This window comes from Lathyrus oleraceus, chromosome 7 (assembly GCF_024323335.1).
Source record: "Lathyrus oleraceus cultivar Zhongwan6 chromosome 7, CAAS_Psat_ZW6_1.0, whole genome shotgun sequence".
NCBI lineage: Eukaryota > Viridiplantae > Streptophyta > Magnoliopsida > Fabales > Fabaceae > Lathyrus > Lathyrus oleraceus.
This window is the reverse complement of record NC_066585.1, coordinates 234,470,750-234,488,910: the sequence shown is the minus strand read 5'-3', so window position 1 is coordinate 234,488,910 and position 18,161 is coordinate 234,470,750. Positions and strand designations below refer to the sequence as shown.

General features: G+C 36.2%; 2 protein-coding genes across 2 annotated transcripts; one reads left to right on the top strand and one right to left on the bottom strand.

Annotated features, from left to right (window-relative positions):
- The first annotated feature begins 236 nt into the window (after positions 1 to 236).
- On the top strand, positions 237 to 1,581 carry LOC127107691 (uncharacterized). Its single transcript, XM_051045006.1, has one exon. The coding sequence runs from the start codon at positions 455 to 457 to the stop codon at positions 1,430 to 1,432; it is 978 nt and encodes a 325-aa protein (XP_050900963.1). The 5' UTR covers positions 237 to 454; the 3' UTR covers positions 1,433 to 1,581.
- Positions 1,582 to 1,670: 89 nt separating this feature from the next.
- On the bottom strand, positions 1,671 to 10,085 carry LOC127107689 (probable protein S-acyltransferase 22). The gene is made up of 9 exons (XM_051045005.1): positions 9,543 to 10,085; positions 9,348 to 9,461; positions 8,112 to 8,516; positions 7,862 to 7,930; positions 7,712 to 7,783; positions 7,482 to 7,610; positions 7,285 to 7,365; positions 6,981 to 7,175; positions 1,671 to 2,541 (listed from the first exon to the last, which is right to left on the bottom strand). The coding sequence occupies exons 1-9, from the start codon at positions 9,582 to 9,584 to the stop codon at positions 1,798 to 1,800; spliced, it is 1,851 nt and encodes a 616-aa protein (XP_050900962.1). The 5' UTR covers positions 9,585 to 10,085; the 3' UTR covers positions 1,671 to 1,797.
- Between the last annotated feature and the right edge of the window lie 8,076 nt (positions 10,086 to 18,161).

Sequence of the window (18,161 nt, the reverse complement as noted above, 5' to 3'; positions counted from 1 at the left end):
ATTGAATTTTTCTTTTTTCTTGAGTCCACATATTCCATAAAATTTAAATCATATCAGTCAGCTACTCAAAGACACAATTTTCTTTTGTTAAATTTTGTACTTTACACTTTTAATCCATCATAAGTCACACTAATATAATATGATTGAATTTCTATTATAAAATTATTTTATACAAAATTACCTCTAATGTCAAATTTTAATTTTAAAATAAAATAATATTAAAATATCCCATATTATTGATTGTATCCAATTAAATTGAAGAGTATCTATTTTTTCCTGAAATAACTAATTGGCGATTAAAAAATAAAATAAAATGCTAGACGTGTGATAATGAGGGAAAAGAAGTGTGGGAATTGGAAACAATAGATGACATTCGCGTTCTTTCGGTAATCCACACGCCATTATCGCTTTCTCCTTCCCCCTTCACTTGACTTCACAGGCAGCAGCAGACACCATGTCGAGCCTCAACCTATGCTCCATCCTCTCTGAATCCAAACGAATCATCAACGCCCACTCCCGTCACTTCCTCGCCCTCTCCGTCATCTTCCTCCTCCCTCTCTCCTTCTCCCTCATCGTCTCCCCCACCATCTTCCACCTCATCACCACCTCTTCTAACTCCCCAACCATCCACATCCTCGTCCGCCTACCCCAACCTCAATTCAAAACCCTAACCCAAACTACTTTCAATTTCCCCTTCCCCTTCCCACTTCTCTTGTTCTCTCTTTTCTTCCTCTTGATCTTCTCCCTCTCCGCCCTCGCCACCATCACCCACAGCGTCTTCCACGGCTTCTTCGGCCGTCCCGTCAAACTTCTCTCTACCGTCACCTCTCTCTTCTCCTCCTTCCTCCCTCTCCTTCTCACCTCCATCCTCTCCCACCTCATCCTCTTCTCACTCTCCCTCCCTATCCCCCTCCTCTCTCTCCTCCTCCGCCCCAACCTTTCTTCCTCCCCAATCACCCTCACCGCCTCCGCTATCCTCCTCCCCGCACTCATCTTCTTCCTCTTCTACCTCCGTATCTCATGGACTCTCGCCTCAGTCATCGCAGTCGTCGAAAACACCTACGGAACTCAACCTCTCCGCCGCAGCGCCGCTCTTATGGATGGAATGAAATGCACCGGAGCTTCTTGCTTTCTGTTCTTCGCTTCTCTGGAAGGAATCATACTATGGAGTGGCTCACTTCTCGCAGCAGTGGCTTCTGATAGCGGTTCATGGAAGGATTGGGCTTTTGTGGTTCAGATTGTGTTGACTTCAGCCGTCTTGACTATACTTATGCTTTACAAGGCCGCTGCAAACACCGTCTTGTACATGTACTGTAAGGCGGTTCACGGTGAACTGGCGTTGGAGATCGCGGAAGAGTTTGCGTGGCAGTATGTGAGTTTGCCTTTTGATGAAAGCAAAGTCCCTCATGTTGTGTCTGTCGTAAGTGTGTAAAATGTAAATGTTTGGTGGTTTTGATTATGGTAAAAAAATACATGTTGGTTTAGATTGTGCAAATATTTGTGACATATCAAATGTGTAAGATGTGGATACTATTGCTTATTGATTATGAGCCGCAAATGTGATTTTTTTGGAATGTTTCACATGTGTTTGTTTAGTACAAACTCATCTCAAATATAGTAGAATATGAACAAACACATGTAATTGAAGATCCTAATTTCAAGAACACTAATTAATAAAAGAAGATGATGGCCACATGATGCTGAAGTATCTCAAACTCACAAATCAATGAACAATTACAATCTAAATAGTCAGAATTATAGTTTTCAATTCACACCACCTATGTTAGTTGCAAATGATTAGTTTCTACTATGATTGATGTTGGATGACAACGGAGGCCTAAAAGGCCTTTCATCCTGATCACTTCTGAAAAGAACACTACTCCAATCTGCAATTCTCTGAACAACCCTACTAGGAACTTGGTCACTGTCTTCCCCGCCGGAGGCCTCATACCCATCACTTGTTGATCTTGAAAGTGGGTTTTCGATCAGAGTTGCAGCACCAGCAGCTGAAAGTCCGGCACTATTTCTTATTTCTTCAGTTCCCAAAGCCTCAAAAGGGTGAATATCAGGAGAGGTGAAACTGCTTTCGGGCGATGACGGAACAATGCCAGCTGAGCTTGACATAGCTTGGTTTGTTTGAAAGGCCCTACTTAAATGAGGAGGGGCAAAGCCAGACCTTCCGGGATTATTGGAATAAACTTTTGTCATGGATTCCATAGATATGTCAGCAGGAAGGTAAATGCGCTTATTATCCCACTTTCTATTGTTCTCAATCGTGGGAACCATTCTTCGGCCAGTACTATCGAAACTGGTGTCTAGTTCTAGCCCGGAAGCCTGATCGCGTCTTATCACAGGCTGCAGAATTTTGGACTTTTTCCGTGCTTCAGCAGCCGTCTTAGCAACCTCTTCTGCATTTAATCGCGCCAATGTCCAAGGACTAATTTTGACAGCTCCAGGATTCTTTTTCTTCAATGGCTCTTCTCTCATTGACTTCTTTCCCAATGAACTCACAGAACCTGTTTCCGGGGGCACTACATCAAACTAGAACAATGTCCCACCCCCAAAAGAAGAACATGAAAAAACAACAGATGGTGATCAGTAAGTAAATTCAAGAAAGAAAATAGGAAATAAGGGAAAAATAAATAATATCATGGTATCCAATGACAAAATTCACTTTGTAGCTTAGTTAGTACCTTATCCCTTGAATACATAATAGTACTAAAATAGTTAAAAATAGTTTCAGTATAGCTTCAATTTGCATTCAGTTAGAGGAAGTATGATAGGAGTGGACCGAGCCCCCAGAATCGCGTTACAAAAATTGGGTAAAACATGTACCCGTTCGGGTTCTGGATCTCAATCCGGGTTAATGCGCGCTACCAACCCTACAATATTTTCTCGCCCAAATTCAATTGACGTTTCACGCCGTCAATCACATGGTGTTCTCAATTTACCAAGTGCAGAGACTAATGGCTGTCGTGCGAAGGGACTCTGTTTTCATTGCAACGACGATGTGATCCCCACCATCAATGTGCAACAAAACAATTATGATTGATTATCTTGGGGATGACGAAATAGTCAATGATGAAGAAGAGATTGTGGTGTTAGAGACTAAGTCGGGTGAAGAGCTTGAACCGAAGTAATTAGAATGTAAAACAATGGGTTTGTTTGGTGAATCCTCTATTCCAAACCATGTCCGAACAATGAAACTGAGAGATGTTTACAAGGTGCATCTATTTTGGTTCTTGGTGCCTTTTAATCCTTTGGGTGTTAATTTAGGAAGAAGATATTCATAAACTTGAATTTCGAACACATGAGGGTCCATATGAGTTCATGGTGATGTCATTTGGCCTTACCAATGCTCCTCAACCCTTTGAATATGCTATGAATGAATTTACAAGTCCTTTATGAAAAAGTTGTACTATTTATGGCTAATCAGAAGAAATGTGCTTTTGGTCAAAATTAAGTAAAATATTTGGGCCATGCATTTCCAATAAGGTTTGTCGTTGAGCCTACCAAGATTACTAGTATGTTACAATGGCTAATTCCTATGAATTTTAAAGGAGGGCAAGAAATTTTGGGGTTAAGTTGAAATTTTATAGCTAACTATGAAAAAATTGTTAAACCCTTAGAATTGACAAAGAATGATGATTTTAATCTTTGAGAAATTAAAAGTGGCGGTTACAACTGCTTTTCCATTTGAAATTGAATGTCATGACACATGAAAAGGAGTTGTTGTTAAATCTAAACATCTCATTGCATATTTTAGCAAGTCTTTTGAATCATCTACTTATCAAAATCTGCCTATGATAAGGAGTTGACGGCGTTAGGTTAGCTATTTAACGCTGAAGACATTATTTGTTAGGTAGGAGGTTTATGTTCTTTTTTTTTTATCAAAATAACTTAAAACATAAACAAGAATGAATGACTATGTCGTTGGATTTTGACAAGGTGGGAGTGGAAACCATCAACCTTCCATCTTGTACACCATCTCAAAGTCAAAACCCAACCTAATATCTCCAGTATTGAATAATTAACACTGAATCAACTCTATCATAGGCGGATTACAATAACCTAGATGATTAAGCCTTTGCTAAAATGTGCATTAGGATGTTTAGATTGTAAACAACAAAACACTCCTCCTTTTTCTGAGGCATCACATTTGATTTCTAATGGAAACTTGAAATTAGGCAGGGTAAATTGGGGAGTAACAACTACTTTTAATTTCCAAAAGGCTTCGGCCTACTGCATTCCATCTAAAAACATCCTTCTTCGTCAATTCTTTCAAAGGTTTAGCAATCTTTCCATAGTCAGCTATAATCAACCTGACTCTTTTGACATTCTTAAAAATTGACCTTTGTAATGCACGACTAACTTTGGCAGGATCAACAACAATTCCTACTTTAGAAATAACATGGGCCAAATATTCCACTTGGTGTTAATTAAAGACACATTTCTTCTTATTAGCTATAAACTAATGTTGTTTCTGGATGTTAAGAACCACCTCAAGCTACAAATGAGCAGCCCAACTGGTACCATACACTAGAATGTCATTAAAGAATATCAGTACAAACTTTTTTAGAAAGGGCTTGAAAACTGTCAGTGACGTGTCGAAAAAGTTAAACAACTGTCGGAAAAGTCAGACAAGTGTCCCATAAAAAATTGTTTTCTTCTTTGCTTCGATACTCATTGAATCAATGTCTAACACCCGTATGACATTCATACCACATATCGAAGCAATGTTATCAATAAAGAAATATCCAGATTTAAGATCATGCTTAGAGAAATAAAATGAGATCAGGTAAAATACCATATTCTTGACGATAGCCAGATTTAAGATCATGTTTAGAAGAAATAACGAGAGGCCAAGTAATTGATCTAACAATTTATCTACAATAGAAGTATGGTACTTGTCATGAATCGTTCCCATGTTGAGTGCACGACAATCTACACACACATGATATTAATTATTCTTCTTGACCAAAATAACTAGACTAGAGAGTGTTGTTTCTAACCACTCTTTGCTGCAAGGTTTTAAATCTGTTTTTCAATTTCATCCTTGTGTAAATGAGGATATAGGTAATGTTGCACACTAGGACCAGTACTATGCAAAAGTTCAATGGAATGACTAGAGTTTTTTGGTGGAGGAAGACCGTGTATTTCTTTAAACACAATAGCAAACTGATCTAACAACCCTTACAACTCCTTAGTCAGTTGTAAGAGACACATGGCACCTGTGACCATATCACCTCCATCAAGGTAGGCCATTCACAACCTGCTATGATTCGGGAAGGAGTGATAATGCTTTGGAAGGTAGTCATCTTCTCATCTAATGTCTGACCAAGGAATTTCACCATACTGCTCTTATGGTTGAACACCATAGACATTTCTTTCTAATTCATGGTCACCTTCTACAAAGTTTCCATCCACACAACTCCCAAAATCAAATGCACACCTCCTAACTTCAGCACATAAACATCAAAAACAAATTTGCACTGCTCCCATGTTCATATGAATTTCGTTGCATCTACCCATAATTAGAACACCATGACCATCTCCTAACTTAACACCCAAAGTATTGGAAGACACCATAGACAATCCAATAGTTTCAATCACCTTAGGGATATGAAATTATGTGTGGCTTCACTGTCAATAATAGATGCACCCCTCCAATTTCATTGTTCGGACTTGGTTTGGAATATTCCAAACAGACCCATCATTTTACATTCTAATTCCTTGTGTTCAAACTAAGATAATCAGTTGTAACTAGTTGCACAATTATGGAAGGGGTCCCATTGTTTATTGCAACAAAAATAGAGTCCCTTCGCACGACGCTATTAACATCTGCACTTGGTAAATGGCGGACACCACAAGATTGATGGCGGGAAACAACACCTGAATTTGGGTAAGAAGATGTTGTAGAGTTGGTAGGGTGTGTTGACCTGGCTTGATATTCAAAACTCGAACCAGTACATTTTACCCATATTGTTGTTAGTCTGTCGGAATTACAAATTTGTTTTCTTTCCCTTGGCAAAAAGCCCAATTAGGTTTTTGAAATCGGGCCCAAGATCCATGAGCCCGTTTGTAACGTTACGAGGCTTGAAGGCAAGCACACGAGAACGAATATCAAGAGGTAAACCACCAAGGAATGAACCAAGAACTGTTGCTCTAGTGAACGGTCACATTGTGAATACAATTCAAAATTCAACAATGTTGTCCTCCACCGATCTCGAAAGTTTTAGTTCCTTCAATTCTTCGAAAGGATTCTCCAAATGACCACCTCCAAATTGCACCATCACCCGGAGGTTCCCCCATGACAATTCCCATGTTGAATCATGCATAGGTTAAACCAATTGACAATAGGGCCTTCCACGCTCAATTTTTTCAGCTGAATACAAACATCCTCAAAAGTTTGTTGTATTTCAAAGTATGTCTCCGCACAAGTGATCCACGCGACCGGATCCTCATCGAAAAAAACGACAACGACAACTCCATCTTAGGAGCTCTGGGCATCAACAATGGTAGGTCGGACCAATTGATAGAACAAAGGTACGGTAGAATAAGATGAAGAAAGTTATTATATTAATGGAATGAAAACAAAAAGTAATTCCAGAGCTACTGCTCCTCAGTCAGAGAAAACAATTCTCTGACAGCCCAACCTCAAAAAGGGTGAACCCTGTAGACACATGGAATGTGGTATTGTATGATAGGAATGAGCCGAGCTACTGCTCCTCAGTCAGAGAAATCATCCAACAAAGCTATGACGAAATTCCAAGGTTGACACAAAATACTATTCTTGATATATTTATCAGTAAGAATTGAATTCCTCCATACAGATCTTGATAACAAACAATTCTATACGCATTCAAATGCTTAAGAAGTGTGCATGACGACAATCCAAATGCAGCAGTGTGTTTGCTGGATAGTCATTTAAAGAAAGCCATTTTAGGAAGAAAAAAGCATGCGTGGATTGAAAATGTCACCTGATCCTCAAGGAACATACGTGGAGGTGTGCACCATGCACCACGATGTAAAGCATTGAAGGAGCTTACGCTGCTCAACCCAGTAAATGAGCTAACAGTTGACATTTGGGGACTTTGCTGGCCTTCAACTCCTAGCTGTTCTTGCTCTTGATCCAGCTCCCTCATAGCTACAATGTAATCATATGTGCTGAGTCCCTGAGTCAATCGCAAAAACGATAACATTGAGTACTAATAATGTTAGTATTGTTAAATGGGAATTACGACGTGAACTTATATTTTTCAACAGGAAAGTATACTATCTCACCTTTTTAATGAGGAGGATATGAAAGAAGAAAAGCTGAACAACAGGTAAAGTAGCAATCATAGCCAGAATGGTACATGCAGACTGAAAATTTTAGAGGAACAGAAAGAGAAAAGTTAAACTCATAATAAATACAGTAACAACTAAAGTAGTATAGTAATGTCATAATACAAAACCACGGGGGAGGGAGGAATGCTCACCACAACAATAACAAAGGGAGCCATAGAGAAACTACTTCCCAACTTTAAAGATATTTCTTTGGAAAATTGTTTCCTCTCAACAAAACAGCAAACCAGCACAAGGAGCCCAGTTGACCATTGAAGAATAAACTGCAATTCCCGAAGCCCAAGGTTCACAAAAGTAAATCAGAACTATAATAACTTGGAGTAGGTTTAGCCATGTGAATGATAAGCAAGAGATAAGTGCTTACCAAGAGCATAGCAGCAACCATCAGGCTGAAAAATTGCCTATAGTTCTTTTTCCCAATACAGTTGTTGAGCCACTGCAAAACTCAGAATACACCAGTCATTCAGAATATATGCCACAATGAGTAAAGAAATGGTAAATTGGAAAATCATACTCGGCAATGATGATCAAAGTGATTTACACACTTGTCGCAAACTCTACAGTGCTTGCTGTATTTGAAGACCTGAAACAATATTATCTTTCAACGATATAAACTTTTATCATCTAGTCCTTTCAGAGCAAGTATGAATATGACACTGAAAGTGATTGTAAAATTCAGCATATAGTGCGAGGTAAAATCATCTTTTCAGTTTTTACATCCAATAGAGGAAAAATAGGTTTCTAGTTAAAAAGCTTTAACGTACCTCAACTTCACACAAACTGCAATAGAACATGCCATCTTCACTGGTATGCTTATCAGAAGATTCCTCACTTGAACCAGAGCAGCGACATACGTAGGCACAAGGAGAGCAAACCACGAGGAAACGTGACAAACAAGAAGATGATGAATTTGCCTTCTCAACTGAATTATAAGCATCTTTCATATTTCCTTCTGTTCCAAATGCTTCACTATCCATGGAATTTCCTCCAACTGTTGAAGCATTTGCATCATGCATTGATGGAGTTGACTCTTCACCTAGTTTAGAACTCTTTAGCCCAACAATCTTTTTACTGTCTGGAATTTTAAGATACTTTTTGGACTTAAAAACCCCAGGATCTGCGGGATCTGCTGCAGCGCACCAAATGTAGAGTCCAAAAACAACAGCAATCTGGCAAGAGGTGAGACAAAACAAAACTGTCTTTGTTTAATCATTCTGTGGCAAACAAATTAAAATAATGCCGGGCAATAACAGCCCAAGGGCATTCCTATATATCAAGAGAAGCCAACAAAGTAACCATAACAAGGAAGAAACATCAGAGGATAGAAACTGCATATCAGCATAGACTAATGTTTCATACTTAGTTATTCAAAATTATTGTGCTCCCGAGGACGGGTTCATAACACTACTTCTACCCACACATTGTTACATGTTTTACAAATTTGTAAGGGTTATTTTTTAGAGCTTGCAAATCCAGACAATAATAAAAGCTTGTTCCCATTAGGTGGGTGGGACCAACTACATTAATCAAACTATACACACGACAAATCATCTAAATTTTAAATCCTTCTTAATGGTTTAGCTAATATTTTTTCTACATTTAAAACTACATTTAACTATCGTACCGTCCTTTTTAATCAACACTCTATATTGGAGTTTTTATAAGTCTTCTCATACATGCCCAAAACAAGTGGGATGTTACTGGTTCTAACCCGCACTCTGCATATTGTGCCCGTGCACAACTACTAATTGAGCTGGCCTAACGAGACCAAGATAAAGATGATTTAGTTTTAACTGACGTGTTAACAAAATGAAGCACCAATGTAGGTATTAATTATTACACCTAGAGCATTGTAGTACAATGAAAAGGAACCAGAAAAAGAGGCAGAATTAAGAAATCAAACACAAGAAGCAGAAAGTTAACACTCTAAAAAGAATCACAGATCTCATGTCATCCATCAGAAAACATCAGAAAATTGAAAGATGGAATAAAATAACTACCAGAGGTGTGTAAAGAGCAACGGCAATATACTGATACATCTTGTTTCCAACAAAAGGAGCAAAGAACACGTAGAAAGCAAACCCCAGAGCCAAAAACACAGCAACAGCCACAACCTTCACATAAAAACTTCAAAATGAGTAAACCCCACATAACACCAAACAAAAAGCCAAAAAAAAATGAAAATTTAGAACTACCTGAAGAGGATGGTAAGGTAGCTGCCATCCATGCTTCCTCATAGTTCTACTTCAGAAGTAACAGTACAAAAGAGCACAATGTAAAGAATAGAGAGAAGTATTAGGGAAATGTTAAGTGTTGTTTCTTTCCTCTAACATTTTCTCTCTCTGTCAAATATTGTTAGCTTGTAACGAGAAGTAGGTTTGAAGTTAGATGAGATGTGGTGGTGGTTGTGGAGTGTGATGAAGGGGAGAAAATCTTTGTCTGATTCTGGATATATTGGGTTGGGTGCAAAGCTTTTTAGTGTAGGTGAGTATGAGTGAGTTGAGTAGATGTTTCTTTTTCCGTGACTGTTGTTAACTATAATTATCTTTCATTATTTATTTATGAGACATCCTTTGTTTAGTAGTACTTTCTATCTTATTTATGATGTGCAGTGTTGCCTATAAAATAGAAGCAGTGTTTACCCTTTTTTTTGAAAAAAATGGTAAATCATGTGCAAGAGACGACCGTAACTGGTGGTTGTTTGCTTCTACTTGTCTTTACTTTTGTGACTGAATGAATGTCAATCCAACAACCACCCCATGGCTTTCTTTATGTTTAATTAATATCTACTCTTCTATGATCTTTTACTATCCTCTCCGGCTACAATAAATTATTTTTCTTTCGATTCATTTTTAATTTAAATCAATTCAATCATAACCAATTTCTATAGGAGCAAAATCAAACACGTGATATAATCATAATACTGTTTAGTAACACATTCTTTATTCATTCTAGATAGTGGAGAAATTCAACAAGGATGTAAGGTTAATAATTAAAATATTTATACGTAATTTTATCTCTTAGTTTGATGTTTTTTTAATTTTTTAATTTTAAAAATCAGTTTTTCCCCTCAATTTTATACTTCTTTTATCTCATAAAAAGTGTTTTATTTGAGCAATTCACAATTTATAAAAAATAAGTTAAATGTGTTGGTTTTGATGATAAAATTAATATCATTTATTAGAATATTCATATTAATTATAGTTAAAAGAGTGATTGATAAAGTAAAAGTTAATAAATAGGAATACGATAGGGGAAAAATAATGATAAATGTTGTATTGATATTGTAAAATAATTATTATTTTGAAACAGAGAAAATATGCAAATAAAACACTTTTTAAGAAACGGATGGAGTATCTCTTGAGATTTTTATGGCCTCCTCCAATTTTATACATGTGACATGTGTTGAAATTAACCTTAATCTTGGATATGACAACACTACTACTAGTTCCTTTCTTGAATTCCAAGCAACTGGTGCACCACCTATCATAAACACATAACCAGTGTGGAATTTCTATCCTTAACATCACCACACCAACTTGAGTCAGTGTAATCCAATAATTTACATTATTTTCCTTCATCTACTGCAGAAAACAAAGGTGTCATAGTCGAGAGTTCATTTTCCTTCATCTCCTCCAACACCTCTGCCTCCAGGGTATGATATGAATGTCAGTTGTGAGTACCACTATGTAACACCAGGGCACACGATCAAGAATTGTAATGTCTTCAAGCACAAGAAACAAGACTTAATCAACTCAAAGGTTGTCTCGTTCACGCCAAACGGCCTGAACGCATGGAACAAACATATTCCTTCATAGGCAAACACATTGCAATGCCATAGCTAGAACAGTGGTAGATCTGAAGAAGTTGCATCTATGGGACTACCCCATCAGCTTTTGCAAACACCAAGACCCCTAACTTGTGGGTGGAATGAGGCTAGTCACGCCAACACTCATTAGTTTGTTCAATCATGTTCATGTGCAATTTTCTTGTTTGTCGTTTGTAATACTCATTCGTAACAACTCGTTTGTTTTCAATTGATTTTGATAATGAAATGAATATGAATATTTTGAATCAATCCATTAGTGTTCACTCATATTTTATTCATCGATATCAAACTTTTGTGTAAGCAAAATAAAAAGGAGAATGATGAAATTGAAAAACACAAAATCATTGCACGTATTCTTTTGAATAAAACCTTGCTGACGGTGTAAGGCATTGTTTCAAATCCCCAAACACCGGAGGTATAAGGAAGATAATCTCTAGTCAACCCCTTCGAGTCAAGGAGTAGGAAATTCTTTCTATACATAAAACCCTCAATTTTAACTCGGAGCATGGTAGTCGTCAGTTAGTTTGACCATGCGTTCAAACTTCAAAAGAGGAGTTTCCTATTTGAGGATCACTTATATCTTATCCCTCACGAGAGGTCGGAAACCACAAACCTGTAATGGTTGTCCCTCACCAACAAAAGGAACGAGGTAGTCAACCCCTTCAAATCAAGCGAGCAAATGTCACACGATTTGTTCCAACAAAAGAAAAAGAAATGAGAAATCAAAAATCAAAAATAAAGAAAGTCCGCTAAGTCGAAAACTCAAAAATGAGTGATTTAGGAAAAAGTTATGACATCCTTATGGATTGCATATTGGAATCAGTCCAACAAAAATTAGGGAAATCGAAAAACAAAGAAGCAAAAGAGGAATCAAAAGAAAAATCCTCAGCAAGAATAAATTTGTGTGGTTACAAACCAAGCAAAAGATGGGTAACTGCTGTAAGACCCCAATTTTGACCCTAAGATCCCTCATGTTATCCCATCATTTGCATTGACTTTGGGATTACACCTTGGCATCTTCCTCACGCCTCATTCATTGGGTTTGCATTGGGAGAGATCACAAATCACTTTTGATTGTATCATACTTTATTTTCTTTTTTTTACTAACCAAAATGTCAAAAATATGTCTATGTGTAATTTTGTTTCTTTTGTAGGTGTGTGTGTCCATCTGTGCCCCCACCAAGCTCATATCTAGGGTTTGAGACCCTCAAAGCAAGAGATCAATCAAGGAAAGGTTCAAAATGATTCTAAGTATCACATATGGATACCCATGTTCTTTAATTGTCATTTTGATCAAGAATTCATCAAGAGTTTGAAGCTTGTTCGCCTTGGGAGCCCTAATTCATCTGGGTATCTTGTGTGACTTCCTCAACAAGTTTCTTCATCAATTGGTCAAAGATATCAAGGTATACTCCATTATACATAATAATAAGCATATATTATCCTCCATGATCCCCTAAGATCAAAATAACTTCAAGTTTGCAAGTTGGGTTAAAGAGGTTGACCTGAGAAAGTCAACTGGTCAAATCTAGGGTTCCCTAGACCCCATCTCCAACAATTTTTGTTATATAAAAATTATTTGAAGAGAAAAGTTACTATTTGTGACATAACAAACAACTTTCATGTTGGCATAAAGAGCTAATTTTGCTTAGAAAGTCATTTTTTATGGTGAAAGATTATAAGTCATTTTATTTGTGCCCTAGATGGAAGGTCAACTTCCAAAAGTCATAACTTGCTCATTTTTTATTATATAAAGGACATCAAAGTTTCATGATCAATTTAAATATGTATTATAGAACTTTTCTTCTTTGATAAATGTAAAATTCTACTTGTAAGGGCATGTACCAAGAGGGAACATTATAGGTCATTTTGGGCCATCATCATTGAACAAGCAATTTTCCTCAACTTATAAAATCTACAACTCTATCATAAGAAATCCAAATTATGTCCAATTTATGACCAAATTGAGTAGGATTGAAAGAGTTATAACTTTGGTGAAGAAAACATTTCCATTTGGAGCTCATAGCAAAAGTTATTCAAGGTGAAAGAAGAGGTCATTTGACTTTTAACTTTGAAAATTTTCAACTATGTTTGATTCTTCCAACTTCCACACCAAAATTCATCATGATCCAAGTTTCAAATGGAAACATTTTCAACATAAAAGTTGTTCCCCTTCATGTTAGCTTTCCAAATAGTCCAAGTTCATGGCATTTGGATTAATTTTGAAGGACTTGCGTATGGGTGCATTACATGGCCCTATTTGGTAACTTTTGTGCTCAATTTTCACACAACTTTGCATGGCTTCATGAGGTAACTTCAACATCAATTGCACATGATTTAGAATTGGATCACATCTTTACTTGGGCCTTGTTGCATGCACATGTAACCATGCACACCAAGTTGCTCTTTTTGGCCATTTTTTGGAAATGTATGGAAATGAATCTTTAAGGCTATATATACATGTCCCTTGAGCTCAGAAACGGATCCCTCTTGCCCAAGCTTTGACCTGCTTCTTCCCTAACCTCCATTAAAGGATAATCTTGAGGATTTCTTCTTGAAATCGAGTTTCAATTCTCATTCTATTTTGGAATTGAAACTCCAAGAATCCAAGCCTTTTAATCATCAATATCACTTCCTGCAAGTTGGTAGAAGCAAGCCAAAGCAAATTGAGATCAAGATCGAGATTCCTCACTGCAAACAGAACGTGAATTTTTTGAAAATTTTCTTCTTCGATTCTCCCTCAATTCTCCATCATTTCACTTGGTTTTTGGTTAGTTGAAGTCCTACCAATGTAGGCAACAAGATTGAGTTGCTTTGAGGTCAAATCGAAGAAACTTAATTCATACTCCTCAATTTTCAATTCCATGTATCTTTCAATATACTTAGAATTGGAGAGTTTTGAGGTCAGATATGGATTCCTGATGATTTTCTCTTTAAAATAGTGTACACACTTTCATTTTCAGGAAGTTGATGGTGGACCAGTCCGTTGAGGTCCACCGGAGAAGATGACCGGAGCCCTAGCTCCGGTGGTATGGTGGCAAGGTCCTATCCATCAGATTATCTCTCCACGTTTTAATCACAATTGTTGCTTATGATTACCATCCATTCGCGTGCGTTGACTGAGGCATTTGGTGGGTAGCGCACGTTGGCCATCAGATCTAAAAAAATTTAGGATATATATATATATATATATATATATATATATATATATATATATATATATATATATATATATATATATATATATATATATATTGTTTTTCAAGGAACTCTTAAATATTCTTCCAATGTCGATTAAATCATATAATAGTCTTTTCTTAGTGTCCTTTTCATATTGCTATCTCTCTCTCTGATATATATATATATATATATATATATATATATATATATAATATATATATATATATATATATATATATATATGAGAGAGAGAGAGACAGAGCGAGAAAGAGAGAGATATTTAATCGACATTGAAAGAATATATATATATATATATATATATATATATATATATATATATATATATATATATATATATATATATATATATATATATATATATATATATATATATATATATATATATATATATATATATATATATATATATATATATATATATATATATATAAAATTTAAATCAAGTTTATTAAATCAATTCACTCGTAATCAAAGTCATATCTAAATATATATATATATATATATATATATATATATATATATATATATATATATATATATATATATATATATATATATAAGGCCCACATGCTTTAATAAATAAAAGATTTAAATATATTTTTATTTTCTAGTTTGATTTTTTTTAATTTTTAATTTTTTATCCCTTAAATTTTATACTTTATTTGACTAAGTGTCTTATTTGAGTAATAAACGATTTTTAAGAAAATGAGTTAAATGTGTTTATTTTGATGATGACATTAATTTCATTTACTAGAATACACATATTAATTATAGTTAAAAGAGTGATTGATAAGTGAAAGTTAATAAATAGATGTATGATAGTGGAAAAATAATGATAAATATTGCATCGATATTGTAAAAATGACAATTATTTTGAGATAGAGAAAATATGCAAATAAGACACTTTTTATGAGACAGTGAGATTATCTCTTGATATTTTTATGGTCTCCTCCAATTTTACACAGGTGGCATGTGTTGGAATTAACCTCAATTTGGGATATGACAACGTTACTACTAGTTCCTTTCTTGAATTCCAAGTAACTGATGCACCACCTATGATAAACACATAACTAGTGTGGACTTTCTATCCTCAACATCACTACACCAACTTGAGTCAGTGTAACCCACTAGTTTTTATTATTTTCCTTCATTTACTACAAGAAACAAAGTGTCATAGTCTAGAGTTCCTTTTAGATACCTTAATATCCTCTTTGTGGCGGCTAGGTGTGATACATTTGGCTTATGTATGAATCTACTCACCATACCTACATTGTGTGCTAGATAGACCTTGTGTGACAAAGGTATCTTAGTGATCCAGTGGGTCTTTTGTATTGAGTTGGATCGGAATTGTCATCATCTGAGTCTTTCATCAGTTGCAGTCTTGGTTCAGCAGGTGTCGAAGTTGCATTGCAATTCTTCACCTCAAATCTTTTGAGTATATCACTTATGTAACACCCCGATAATAATATGATAATTATTTAAATTAAGTTAATAATATATTTATTAATTTAATTAGATAATTGGATTATTATTATTATTATTTTTGGAATTATTAAATTATTATTATTATTAGAATAATAATATAAATTGGAAAATATATATAAGTTGGAAATAAGGAAAAGAGCCCATTTTGGTAAAGAAAAGGTTTTCACGTGAAACAGAGAAGCGATTGAGAAAGAGGAAGAGCAAGGGCAAAGGTTGGAGAAGAGAAAAGCTTGAAGCTCAAAGATTTGCCGGATTAATCAGGTAAGGGGGGTTTATCGTCGTTTAATGGGTATTATGGGTTAGCATGTAATGGGTAGTGATAAACCGTTGAATTGACCCTAATCGGGATTGTTGAATGCTGAAAATTGTGATGGACATGTTGTGTGAAAACTGAAATTGAACCTGTAATTGAGTGTGTTGTAATTTCCCTAATGTATAGCTTTTTACGGAATTGGAATCGGAGGTCCGGAAGTCCTCCAACGGCGGAAAATGCGGAGAATTCTGCATTCTGCCTTGTGTTAGCGCAGGGACAGCTTTCTGTCTTGCGTTAACCGGTTAACCCAGGGTGTTAACCGGTTAACACTGTGTTGTATTGTGTAATTTGCTGTTTTGTCTGCGTTAACCGGTTAACCCAGGGCGTTAACCGGTTAACACTGTTGTGTTTTCTGAGATATTGCTGTTCTGTCTGCGTTAACCGGTTAACCCAGGGCGTTAACCGGTTAACACTGTTAAGTTTTGGGCAGGAAGCGTGTTTGTGCTGCGTTAACCGGTTAACCCAGGGCGTTAACCGGTTAACACTGTTGCAGAGTGGAAAATTGGTGTTTTAAATGTTGTGTACTTAAGTGATGGTTGGCATATGTTGGCAGATGATGTAATAGGGATTATTTCCTGTTGTTTTGAGTAGTAAGGGTATTAGTAGAGTGTGCTAATACTGTGATTAATTATTCGACATGATATGGTGTTTGATACATGTGTTGATGATGTATGATGATATGCATAATGTTGTGAATGTATATATTATGCATGTGTTTGTGAATGGACTATTTTATGGCTTAGAGTGTGAGCATATGTCCATTGTGGATTATTGTTGATGATGTTGCATTGCTAGGTGAATTAGCATGCATATTGTGGCCTTTATGGTGGTAGCTAATTCCCATAGTGAGGAATTAGTGAGTTAGTCATTATGGACTGTTGTTGATGTTTGCATTGCTAGGTGATTTAGCATGCATATTGTAGTCTTTATGGTGGTAGCTAATTCCCATAGTGAGGAATTAGTGAGTTGGTGGTAGCTAATTCCCGTGGTGAGGAATTAGTGAGTGAGTCACTAGGTCTCAAATGAGTGGGACTAGTGGGCTTGGTAGCCGTATCTGGATTTGATCGGTGAGGTGAACTATATGTTCACGAATAGTCGGTACCGCATGCATGGAGTCTCATTGCATAATTGATGTATGGCGTATAATATGAATGGATGTATTCCAGTATTATACGTGTGTGGTGTGTTGTGTGTTGTGTTGATATTGAGTATGATTGAGTTGATATTGCTGTTACTGAATGTGTAATCTGATTTGGGGTGATGAAATGTGTTGTTTACTTAGCATTACATGATATTTTATAATGCTTGTTATATCGATTGAGGAACTCACCCTTACAACTATTTTTCAGGTAACGAGCAATGAGTTGAGTAGAAGCTAATGCTTGGAGTCTAGTGTAGTCTCCTAGTGGGTCATGCTCTGATAGATGTAACATCGGGATGGGATGTTTTGAATGTTTTATTGATTGGTTGTGAACCATTTTACATGTGATATGTTACATGTTTTGAATGATCGATTTGATCTCTATCCGCTGCGTATTGTGCAATACTCTATGTTTTGAGTTAAATAATGAGCATGACTAAATAATATTGTGAAATATTGTGTGACACCCTTGATTGCATATTACTCTGATTGATATGTTGTTATATTTAAATTAAATATTTGGGGTATTTTAGAAGGGTGTTACATTAGTGGTATCAGAGCATAGTCGGTCGAGTCGAGTCGTAATTATTCTGTTTCCCCTGTACGGGATAGGTGTTGTGTAACCCTATCAGTACTTATTGTTTTAGCTTGTTGGGTTTTCAGATTAGAGATGGCTGGAAGAGGTAGAGATGATGCTGCGATTGCTGAGGCTCTGGGTATGCTAGCTGGAGTACTTGGAGGGAATCCGAATGTTGTGGGAAGGGGAGCTGCTCGTCAACTGAGTGAGTTCCAGAAGAACAACCCTCCAATGTTCAAGGGAGCATACGATCCAGATGGCGCTCAGA

Coding starts and splice junctions, on each gene's coding strand:
- LOC127107691 (XM_051045006.1), top strand. CDS start 455: ATGTCGAGCCTCAACCTATGCTCCATCCTCTCTGAATCCAAACGAATC.
- LOC127107689 (XM_051045005.1), bottom strand. CDS start 9,584: ATGAGGAAGCATGGATGGCAGCTACCTTACCATCCTCTTCAG. Junction 9,462..9,542: donor TACCTTACCATCCTCTTCAG/GTAGTTCTAAAT, acceptor TTTTATGTGAAG/GTTGTGGCTGTTGCTGTGTT. Junction 7,176..7,284: donor ATATCCTCCTCATTAAAAAG/GTGAGATAGTAT, acceptor CGATTGACTCAG/GGACTCAGCACATATGATTA.